This window comes from Podarcis raffonei, chromosome W (assembly GCF_027172205.1).
Source record: "Podarcis raffonei isolate rPodRaf1 chromosome W, rPodRaf1.pri, whole genome shotgun sequence".
Lineage (NCBI taxonomy): Eukaryota > Metazoa > Chordata > Lepidosauria > Squamata > Lacertidae > Podarcis > Podarcis raffonei.
In genome coordinates this window covers 14,629,740-14,641,947 of record NC_070620.1, presented here as the reverse complement: position 1 = coordinate 14,641,947, position 12,208 = coordinate 14,629,740, and the positions used below count along the sequence as shown (strand labels likewise).

Below are 12,208 nucleotides of genomic sequence, written 5' to 3'. Positions count from 1 at the left end.
GTTAAGTTTTTTCTGAGCCTTAGCCTCCATTGGTGACAACCACCTTGGGGTTTTATTTTCTAGTAAGTCCTTGTATCTTATCCAAACGTTAAACAATGCTTTCCTGACAATATGGTTTTTAAATGCCTTATGTGCTTTAACCTTGTCGTACCACAAATATGCATGCCTCCCAAACACATTATTAAAACCTTCTAAATCCAAAATGTCTGTGTTCTCAAGAAGCAGCCACTCTTTCAACCAGCAGAATGCTGCTGATTCATAGTAAAGTTTAAAGTCTGGCAGGGCAAATCCACCCCTTTCCTTTACATCAGTTAATATCTTGAATTTTATTCTGGGCTTCTTGCCCTGCCAGACAAATTTAGAAATGTCTTTCTGCCACTTCTTGAAACAGTCCATTTTGTCCAAAATTTGCAGTGTTTGAAACAAAAACAACATTCTAGGCAATACATTCATCTTTATAACTGCAATTTGACCCAACAAGGAAAGCTTCAAACTTGACCAAATTTCTAAATCTTTTTTCACTTCCGTCCAACATTTTTCATAGTTATCTTTAAACAAATTCCCATTTTTACCTGTCATATTAATCCCCAAGTATTTCACTTTCTTAACCACAGTCAGTCCTGTTTCATTCTGAAACTTCTCTCTTTCAATCGGTGTTAAGTTTTTCTCAAGAACCTTAGTTTTTAACTTGTTCAATTTGAACCCTGCTACCTGACCAAATTCTTGAATTAATTCTAAAACTCTTTTAGTACTAGATTCTGGCTCCTGTAGCGTCAAAACTAGGTCATCTGCAAATGCTCTCAATTTATACTGTTTAGCTCCGACCTGTATACCTTTAACCATCCGGTCCCTTCTGATCATATTCAGCAAGACCTCCAGGACCGATATAAAAAGCAAAGGGGAAATTGGGCATCCCTGTCGTGTCCCTTTTTCTATCTTAAATTGTTCCGTAACCACATTATTTACAATTAATTTGGCCTTTTGTTCAGAATATATTGTACCTATACCATTCTCAAAGCCATGGCCTACCCCCATACTCTGTAAGTTCTTTTTCATAAAACTCCAAGAAATATTGTCAAAGGCCTTCTCCGCATCCACAAATATCAAAACTGCTTTAGTATTTATATTCACTTCTAACTTTTCCAAAATGTCAATTATATTCCTCAGATTATCAGATAAATGTCTTCCTGGTAGAAAGCCCGCTTGGTCCTTATGAATCTCTTCAATCAATACTTTTTTCAATCTCTTAGCTAAAATATCAGCAAAGATTTTGTAATCCACATTTAATAAGGATATGGGACGGTAGTTCCTAAGTTGAGTCTTTTCAGTCTCTGTTTTTGGTATTAGTGTAATATAAGCCTCTTTCCACGATTCTGGCGCCCTTTTCCCTTCCAAAATTTCATTACAGACTTCCTTCAAAGGTTGTAATAACCACTCTTTCAAAGATCTGTAGTATCTGGAAGTCAACCCATCCGGTCCTGGAGACTTGCCTAGTTGCATATTTTGAATGGCACCTTCTATCTCCTGGTCAGATATTTTACAATTCAACATTAATTTACTCTCTTGTGAGATTTTTTGTAATCCATTTATCTTCAAAAATCGATCAATGTCCATTTCATTCTGTGGCCCTTGTGCATATAATTGTTTAAAATATTTCTGGAAGCAATTTCTAATCTCAGTTGGATTATGTATGTCTTTTCCTTCTACTTCTAAATTTGTAATAGTATTTAATTTTTGTCTTTTTTTCAATTGCCAAGCCAATAGTTTCCCACATTTATTCGCTGATTCAAATGTCTTTTGTCTCATTTGTTTAATTTTCCATTCTATTTCCTGATTCATCAATTCCATATATTGTACTTGATATAGCTTTATTTCTTTCAAGATCTCCTGCGACTTTGGCTTTACTCTCAGTTTTTTCTCTCCTTCTTTTATTTTCTCCAAAATTTTATCCTTTTTCTCATTTCGGCTTCTCTTTTTTATTGCATTCTGTTGGATCAAGAACCCTCTCATCACAGCTTTACTTGCATCCCAGATTACTCTTTTTTCAACATTAGTAGTCATATTTATTTCAAAATAGTCTCTCAAAGTCTTTTGGGCCTTTTTATATACTTCTTCATCTCTAAATAAAGTGTCATTCATCCTCCATCTAAAGGAACCAGGTGTTATTTGCTTCATCTCCATCTTTACAGCGTTATGGTCTGAGCAAGTTTTAGGGCAGATTTCCACTTTCTTTATCTTTGGTGCCATTCCTCTAGTAATCCAGATTTGGTCAATTCTAGTCCATGTCATCTTAGCTTCAGAGAAGAAAGTTCCCTCTCTCCCCAGGGGGTTCTTAGTTCTCCAGATATCAATCAAGTCCATATTGTCAGTCAATTCAAAGAAAGTTTTTGGTAGTCTACCATCTTTGGTGACTACCTGTTTTTGTGCCTTATCCATATTTGTAGATACAACTCCATTCATGTCCCCCATCAAGATTATATTATAGTCCATATAGTCCAAAAGAACCTCATGCAACTTCTTAAAAAATTCAGATTTCCCCTCGTTCGGTGCATACACCCCTACAATCAAAAATTTCTCTCCGTGAAATTGAATTTCAATAATAATAATAATAATAATAATAATAATAATAATAATATCTTTATTGTCATTGCCCCCTCTCAGGGACAACGAAATTACTCGACTGCTCCATAAAAACCCTAATTAAAACAATACAGTATAGTACAGCAAGGAAGATTAGATGACTTTCAAAGTCCAGGCTTCCCATTCAGGGCTGAGATCGCTCTGGAGAAGAAGCTGTTCTTAAGACGGCTCGTTCTTGTCTTCATCGTCCTGTATCTCCGTCCCGACGGCAGGAGCTCGAAGAGACAGTGACCAGGATGCGATGGATCTTTTACTATGTCCAGTGCCTTCCTATGGCACCTTGTGGCATAAATCTGCTCTAAGGTGGAGAGTGGGCAGCCAACAATGCTCTCTGCTGCCTTAACAACTCTGCACAACCCCATCCTGTCCTGGGTAGTACAGCTTCCGTACCACACACATAAGCCATAAGTGAGCACGCTCTCAATGGCACAGTGATAGAAGGCAAGCAGCAGTTTCTGCGGAAGATGGTTTTTCCTTAGAATTCTCAAAAAGTACAGTCTCTGCTGCGCCTTCTTCACAAGCCCCCTTGTGTTGACACTCCAGGACAGATCCTCTTGTAATTCAATGCCCAAAAATCTGAACGTTGTTACCCTCTCCACACAGACCCCATCAATCAAAAGTGGCTGGATATTGCTCTTCTGTCTCCTGAAGTCCACCACAAGCTCCTTTGTCTTCCTTGTATTTATGAGCAAGTTGTTAGCTCTGCACCACTCTGTCAGCCGCTCCACCTCATCTCTATAGTGCGTTTCACCCTCCCTTTCAGGGATGAGCCCAATCACGGTTGTGTCATCTGCAAATTTGACAACCCTATTACTAGGGTGAGCAGCGACACAATCGTACGTGTAGAGAATATAAAGGAGCGGACTGAGTACGCATCCCTGTGGTGTTCCTATGTTAGTCTTAAGCATTTTAGAGGTATAAGGGCCCAACCGAACCCTCTGGGAGCGGTCTGACAAAAAGTCCAATATCCACCCACAAAGTGATAACGGAAGCCCCAGATCTTCCAGTTTAGACATCAGACGCTGTGGTAGAATGGTATTAAATGCCGAGCTGAAATCTAAAAAAAGCAGTCTGGCATAACCCCCCCGCTGCTCCAAATGTGCAAGGACGGCATGGAGGGCAATCGCCACAGCGTCCTCTGTCGATCTTTTCGTTTTATAAGCAAATTGGAGTGTGTCCAGTCCCTCTGGTAGGCAGGCAATGACATGATTTCATACCAGCTTTTCAAAGCACTTCATGATTATAGGTGTGAGTGCTACTGGACGAAAGTCATTCAGATCTTCCGGGTTAGGTTTTTTTGCTATTGGAACGATAATAGAGGACTTTAGGCAGGATGGAACAATAGCCTGGGCTAGGGATCGATTTAAAATCCCAGTGAAAACTCCTGCTAGTTGATCTGCACAGTCTCTCAATACCCTTCCAGCTACCCCATCTGGCCCCGTGGCCTTCCTTGGGTTGATTCCCTTCAACACCTTCCTCATCTCTTCTTTTTCCACAGAGACTGCTACATTCCTTTGTACTGATGATGGTGATGGTAGTGATGATGGCAAAGCCTTCCCAGGGAGTGGTGGTGGTGGTGGTAAAGCCTCAGCAGGTGTTGCTGCAGATGTTACTTCAAAATGGGCAAAAAAGGCATTCAAATCCTCTGCGAGGGATGCCCCTCCCTCGTCTGCCAGGGAATCCTTGGATTTATACCCTGTTAATTCTTGTACACCTTGCCACACCTGCCTGGTGTTGTTACTTTGTAGATGATTCTCCAGCCGCTGTCTATACGCCTCCTTTGCTACACGGATACCTCTCTTTAGATCCGCTCTAGCTAAGCTGTACAGCGACTTATTTCCAAATATCTTCCTTGTTCATCTTTAAAAATTAGTTTCGGTGAAAATTTCTCCTTTGCATATATCACCACTCCTCTCTTTTTGACGTTATCAGACGAAATAAATTCTTGTCCCAATCTCTTATTGAAAAGTATTTTCCGGTTAGCGCCGACTTCCGGTCAGTGCCAGCGACTAATGGAGGGTTCCCTCTGAGCTCCGGAGGGAACCGGCTCTGCGAGGATTGGGTCTGGCCGCTGCGGCGAAGCGGGGACCCGAAGAAATCACAGGCGGTGAAGCCTGTGAACCCGGAGACTCGGCGGGCTCCATTTGCGCCCCCCCTGCTGCGAAGGAGCCTTTTAAAAGGCTTCCGAACGGAACGGGGGTGTGCGGCGCGGAGCTGAGAGTCGTCTATCCTCTTCATGGAGTGAAGCCACAAGCCATGGTCAGAGAGCGCTGATTTCTTTCTGGACAATTGGAACTTAAAGCAACTACCCGTGAGTAGGAGTAAGCAAAATAATTGGAGAAAAATTGAGTAAATTTGGCACCGAAACGGGAAAGGCATAAACAGGAAGTCTGCCTTTCCGGCTTGTAAATAGATCAAAGCAAAGAGACTGTAAAGCTGTAACTTTGAAAGACGTTCTTTAAAGACTTAAAATCCAACACCAAAAAAGCGACCCCCCTCCTGTTTGCAGGAGTGGAGGGGAGAAATTTGAGCATTATTTACCTGCAAGGAAAGAGGGAAGTAAAGTTATATCTGCTGCCTCTAAAATCTGGGAATGGACTGCCTATGACAGGGGAAGCTGATTAGTGGGAAGAACTGTCAGCACGTTAAGGGTAAAGAACATTGATACTCTGTGAAAAGATACATTGTTTTTTGAACTGATTTGGACCAAAAAGTAACTTTTAAGGACATTGAAATTGTGGCTTTTAAGGGATAATGGGGACTTATAAGGACTATATTTGTTTTAAAAGTTGCAAGTGAAGCTGGAAGTGTGTCCCCCTAGAGGAGATTATATTGTAACAACTATTAAGCCACTAAGCAACTTAGCCTGGAAAATTCCTTTTCAAAACAAAGTTACCAGGCGTGAGACTGACCTTGGATTTTGTATGGGAGTGCTATGGCAAATGAGAAAGGGAAGATAGAGCTGACACAGGAAAAGACTACCAGGTCTGGTAGACAATACAAGATTGACACTACACATCAGAGAAGGGCTTCAACATCTGGAGCAGCAGGCATAGTAGGAGCTGCTGCTTCGCAAGTTAAGCCAAAAGCTATGTCATCAGAAGACTTATTGGCTCAGGCACTTGGTAAAATTAATGCATCTTTGGAAAATTTAGCTAAACAGGTTGCAGAGACAAATAAACAAGTAGCTGAGGCCTCGGCAAAAATTGATTTGAACACTACAAGTATAAATGAACTGGGAAAGAAGGTGAATTCTAATACACAGTCTATTGAAAAATTATTGGAGGAATCGGCCTCGACTCGGAAGTTAGCTGAGGAAGCTAAGGAAATTGCAACCGCTGTCCAAGAGAAGATTTTAAATTTGCACTATCAAAGAACTTTGGAAATTGAAGATTCATTTGTGGAGATCTTCAAGGATATACCCAAATATATTTTGGATGTAAGGGCCTATTACAGAGATCTTGTTGTCTTACTGAGAAGAAACAGAATACTTTTTAGATGGGAATTTCCCCAAGGTCTATCTTTTAAATATAAAGGAAGAAAAATAAGAATAAGGACAGTGAATGACAAAGACAAATTTTTGAAAGATCACGAGGAGGACTTACAGAAGGAAGTGGAAGCTGGAGAGGAACCAACTGCATCAGGAAAAGGAATTGTAGACATAGCAAATTTATCATTCGGACTTTTTGGCCCAGGGAAAGACATACCACTGACAGAAGAACAACAACAACTCGGTGCAGTCGGAGGGAAGAATAAGTAACTCATCATGGCTCTGCAACTTCTAAGTTGGAATTGTAATGGACTTAACTCCCCTCGAAAGAGAAAAGGTGTTTTTCATATATTAAGAAAAGAACAATTGGACTTGATTTGTCTACAGGAAACACATGTAATGAGGTTACACAGGAGACTTTTGCTGCTTCTGACCTTCTGCCGCTGGCCGATCAGTGCTTTTGGCTAGAAGTTAAAAGTCCACCCTTATTGCCACTTAATTAGGGACTGGCTGGCTTCCCGGGGCAACGAGCACATACCTCTCATCAATCTTCTTGACACGCAGGGAAGATAAGCTGCATTCCGGTCTGGCGCCCATAACCAAAAATGTTGGAAGTTCCATACGACCGAGCTGAAATGGCTCTCCTCCTCGTCGTATCTTCGGAATCCATCTAGGCTCTCCTCCGACAATGATTAATGACCTAAGCCTTTGATGAGGCTTCAGGCACGCTCCTCCATTACGCAGAGTATCCAAACAGCAGAAGAGACAGAAATATGTACTACATTGCTATGTTTATTTCTAACTACGCAAGACAGAAAAGAATATACATCTGCTCTCTGTGAGAGTCAGAGAAACAACAGGAACAAAGAAACAGGAAACCAGTAACATCAACATCCGTCTCCTGTGAGACTTCCAGCAGTCTGGAATGTCTGGAATGTCAAAAGAGTATTGTGACTCCAAAAACTGCACAGTGGCATAACAGAAATCTAACAGTTTATAGATTGATGTGCATTGCTGTCTAACAACATGCTTTGTGTATGAGTGTCCTTTTTTTCTAGGACTCTGCCCCCGTGATTTGGCTGGCATACAGGCACCTGTTTCCGAGCACAATTCAAAGTGCTGGTGTTGACCTTTAAAGCCCTAAACGGCCTCGGCCTAGTATACCTGAAGGAGCGTCTCCACCCCATCATTCTGCCCGGACGCTGAGGTCCAGCACCGAGGGCCTTCTGGCAGTTCCCTCATTGCGAGAAGCAAAGCTACAGGGAACCAGGCAGAGGGCCTTCTCGGTAGTGGTGCCCGCCCTGTGGAACGCCCTCCCATCAGATGTCAAAGTGATAAACAACTACCTGACATTCAGAGGACATCTTAAGGCTTCAGGGAAGTTTTTAATGTGTGATATTTTAGTGTTTTTTGGTTTCTATGGAAGCCGCCCAGAGTGGCTGGGGAAACCGCCCAGAGTGGCTGGGGAAACCCAGCCAGATGGGCGGGGTACAAATAATAAATTATTATATTATTATTATTTAAGGGTTGAGGTGCTACTCAGTCTGGAGAGACAGGATGACTCCTCCCCTCTGGAGAGGATGTTGCAAGTTGAAGGCCCTGCCTGTCTCGAGTAGGGGGAGTCATAAACTGAAATTCATGGTAAGAAAAAAATCCGTTTTTCACACTCACACTATCACACTTCAAAGGGAAGCATTTGCATTTTCCCAGTTATCAGGAATGGCAGACGCAGTCCATTGTCTAGTTGAAGTTCCATTCCACTATGAGTAGGATGGGCATTGTGATACTGATGGCTCTCTGTCTGGCTCTCAGTAGGAACAGGAATAACTGGGGATGGCTCCTGTGAGGGATTCCTATGGATATGATGGTACATCTCAGGGATTATGGCTGACCATCCCAGTGATGTCTCCCTACCACTTCCCTTTGTCCTTCCACAAGCTCCAAAATCCCATTGGAACCAAGACAGTTGATTTTTAATGAATTTCTAAAGTATCTCCATAGGATAACATTAGAGCAATATCAGACAATATTGTACACTAGGCACTTTCCCTACTTCCTTTTTTGACCCAGCAGAGGTCCTGAGCTTAGTTTGCAGAATGGGGCTGAGTTCTTTTGCAGATGCAATGCTTGCTTTTGCCTGCCAATAGCACTCCCTCAACACCAGAGGTCACTGTTTCATAATATACTGTAACTTTCTCATTTATTGGATAGCTGTCAGATGCTAAGTCTCTGATTGGACAGTTGAAATTTAAAGGTTCAAGCTGTCAGATTGGTTTCTGGCTGAATACAGGCTTTGTTTTTTTCAGGCGGCAAAACAGAGTTTGGTGTACGTGTGTTTAATACTGTGCTGCAGAGCCTTTTCTCTTTGTTGTCAGTGAAGGATATGCTGCAAGGATCAAGGAGCATGCGGGACCAGGGCACCCTCCCACCGCATTTCCTTATAACTCAATAAATGGCACTGCTGTAGAATATTGTTACATGCCACTCCAATCTCCAAGTGGTGAGAGATTCCAGGGGTTCCAGGTGCTTACTGAGGGTTTGGTTTCCTTGGAATGAAGTTCAGTGGAGACTGTGCACAGGACAGAGCAACTCACAGCATTAACACTCCAAATGATCTTGCTTCTCCATTAGTCACTGTCTTGGATCCTGCACAAATCAAGCAAGTCTCCATCTCTTAGCCTGCTTTCTGCCCAGTTCACACCACACCACACCAGCTCTTGTTCTAGGTGAGGGGGTGGAAGAAAGCCCCCTACATCAGCCTGGAAGGCCTCATCTCTTAGTCATAGCTATTGCAGCCCAGCTCATTCTTTTGGGATGCTGATCATGGGGCTTAACTATTCAGCCACAGCTATCGCCTAGACAAAGGGGCTGGTTTGGTGAGCTTGTTCTCATACCTTCTACCCACCTCTGATACAGGAACCCAAGAACTAGAAGGGACTTGGTGCATCATGCATACTGACCCTTCCCTCATCCTACATCACTATGAACCAACATCACCTCCTCACTTTCCTGTTTCCTAGATCGCCCGAGAGCTGCACCAGTTTACATTCAACCTCCTAGTCAGGTCCCACATGGTCAGCGTGGATTACCCAGAAATGATGGCGGAGATCATCTCGGTGCAAGTCCCCAAGATCCTCTCTGGTCAGGTGAAGCCCATTTACTTCCACACGCAGTGATGGAGAGAGGGAGACACAGCAAGGGAGGAGCCCTTTGCGGCTGAGGCCCCGGAAGCCACTGACTTTGTCCAGCCTTCACCTGCCTGTTATTTCTGCACTGCAGTGCCTTGAAATGCTGTGTAAGCTACAAAGATACACAGTAATAATGAAAACAGAACTAACCTGCTGGGATTCCTTTCAGTTTTGATGATTCCCCACCCATGAATTCCCCTTTCGAGTGGGAGTTTTATTTGGCCTGTTTCAAAATGGCCCAGCATATTTGTGTGTCTGTGTGTGCAACACCCCCCCCAACTTCTCTTTCCTGTTCTTATATTTTTTTAATCTGGTGTTGTGGCGTGGTGCCAGGTGGCACTTGTTTACATTCTTGGGCTTCTGCATTTCCCACAGTGGCTTCTGTGGCCCTGTGCCATGACAGGAAGTCTGACAAGACACACACACGCACATTGTGTTTTGGGTGTTCCCTTCATTGCTGCTTTATTCTCTCTTTTTAAACAAAACCAGAATCCAAGATGACAAGCAGGTTATTCAAATCAAATCCTGGGAGTGGGGGAAGAACTTCATTTTTGAGAAGCGGGTGATTTTATTTTTATTTTTAAACAGTTTTTTAATCAACTCTTATCTTGTGTGTGTGATGTGCTTTCCCCCCATTGCGTTGCTAGCCTCATTCTTAAGATGCAGGAGGATTTTCATAGTATATCTGAGGACAGGAAGGGAGAACTGTCGACCATGGACTCAAAATCATATGGAGGAGAGAATGTAGTGGAATCATACAATTGCAAAAAGGAAAAAAAAGGTGGGTGGGTGCCATCACACGGACTCAGATTTGACAGGGCCACATTTCTACATGTGAACCAGTTTCAGTACCTCAGTCTCAGTCCGGCTATGCAAGATCTCTAGAGAGAGCATTCCAGTCCCTGTTGATATAAGAATTAGAGACCAAAGGTGTATATTTTTGATGTTAATAATGTTTCAATGTTTCACTTTAATTGCATTTAACCTTTTAGAATTCGTTAGGCTTGATTTTTGTGTGCCTGCAGTTTGTAACCCTCATGCCAACCCTCCTACACTGTGCACACCACTTCCTGCCTTATCTGAACTTAGCGAGGCAAATGTTTTGCCCAAAGAGGTATGTGTTAAACAGCTATCCATGAAGCTATCTAAAACTCAGGAAGAGGAGATGGGAGAGGAATGTATGATGCCCTTCCCTTCTCACTGAAGGTCTGATTGCCTAGACAACTATCCGATAAGTTATAAGTTGAGACAAAATGTTTTGGGACACCCCAAGGTGGTTGATGCCAGTGTGGAGTCATGTAGCTTTGTATCCCGTGACCTGTAACCTTTCTTGATGTATGTTTAGATGTTTTATGATTCTTGGTTTGCTGTGTTTCAACTACTATATAAGCTTTTGTTCTGAAGTGCCTCGGGGCAGACCTTCTTAACTGGCACTCGGAGTTGAGCTCTGTCCTATTGCAATAGAAATAAACGTTGGGCCCCTCCTCGATACTAGACTTGAAATTAGTTTCCTTGGTCCCACAGTTTATTTCAAAGGTGGTCCCTCACCTGGGTAACAAACAAGGTGGTGTAGAATTGAATTCTTACCACACTGTGCAAGAGCCTCTCAGAGTCCAGTAAGCAAGCCTGAGAGCTTAAAACCTCTTTGCCATGAAAATCCTGCACAAAAATAGCTTTTGAGCTCTTTGTGCAAATTAAACACATGCAAGGCAGCAAGCCAGCTTTGGTTGAAATCATGCACATTAAGAACACATAAGTAGCTATACTGTAGTACCATAAGTAACTATTTTAAGCTTTGCAGTACTTTTCTCCTTCTGTGGGTTCAAGTCTTTTGGAACGGTCTTCTGGGCATCCAGATGTGTAGAGCAAGATTACATGCCAGAGAACAGCTCCATTTCCTTCAAAGGTGGCTGAGAGTCCCCCAGGTTGTGGGAAGTGGAAATGGATATATCTCAGAGGTATATGGTGGACAATTTCAGACACCAGGTGTGGTAGCCTCTCACCTACAGAAGTGGGCACAGTGAACTTTCTGTTCCCCTCTGATTCTTTTGTTGCTATAACTCAATTTGTGGAAGACTTGCTTTGCAGAAGTGTACATTGGCTAGCATTGAAGACTACAGGGCAACGTCTGCTGACCTGTGCAATGGGCCCCCTGAGGGATCTTGGGATTCTGTCTATGTTTTGAAGAGGAATTGATTCAAAATACCTGTAATGAATGCCATGTATAAGCTTGAGGGGGGCTGAAGGGAGGGGAGGGGGTTAGACATGTTGTTGTTGGTGGGGAATTTACTTCCTCTGGTTTATTTACAGCAGACTACAGTTTAAAAGGGGGGGGGGAGCTTGAGAAATACCCAAAGCATTGACTATGTCTTAGCCATCAATCTTTATTTTTATTATGCTGTTTATGTATTAATGTTGTTGTTGTTGTTGTTATGTGATTTAAAAAATAATAATAATTACTTACGCTCTAGTATATTCTATTTTGCAATTTAGTAAAAGTTGCCCTTAACTAGACACTGGTTGTTTAGTCTTTAAACTCACTGCGGCACAGACCAGTCCACACAGACCTCCTCCTCACCTACTGATAAAATAACAGAATTGTTGTGGGAATGTTCAGGGAGGCGGGAGAGGATATATTGTTTAATAATATCCGTCCTAACTTGCGTTATCAAGTCCCTTTACTTAGCAGAGTGCATTCCCCTTTTAAACACACAGCGGCTAGCTTGTTGCAAGTTTGTTTAAGCTTCTCAATATTAGAATTCCTGGTAATCCCCTTTTCTCCCCCTTAAAAAGAATAGACACGACACAATCTTGTGAAAAGTATATAAAAGAAGTTTACTCACACATTCAGTTCACAGATGGATCCCTGAAGGCAGACTTAGTTACAAAG

General features: G+C 42.5%; 1 protein-coding gene across 1 annotated transcript in view; it reads left to right on the top strand.

The window, feature by feature from the left end:
• The window catches only part of LOC128406030 (androgen receptor-like), a 434,506-nt gene extending 422,974 nt beyond the window's left edge, over window positions 1-11,532 (top strand). The window contains exon 8 of the mRNA XM_053373087.1: window positions 9,151-11,532. Coding sequence (XP_053229062.1) covers window positions 9,151-9,306 — 156 coding nt within the window. The 3' untranslated portion in view covers window positions 9,307-11,532. The remainder of the gene's footprint in view (window positions 1-9,150) is intronic.
• The last annotated feature ends 676 nt before the right edge of the window (window positions 11,533-12,208 follow it).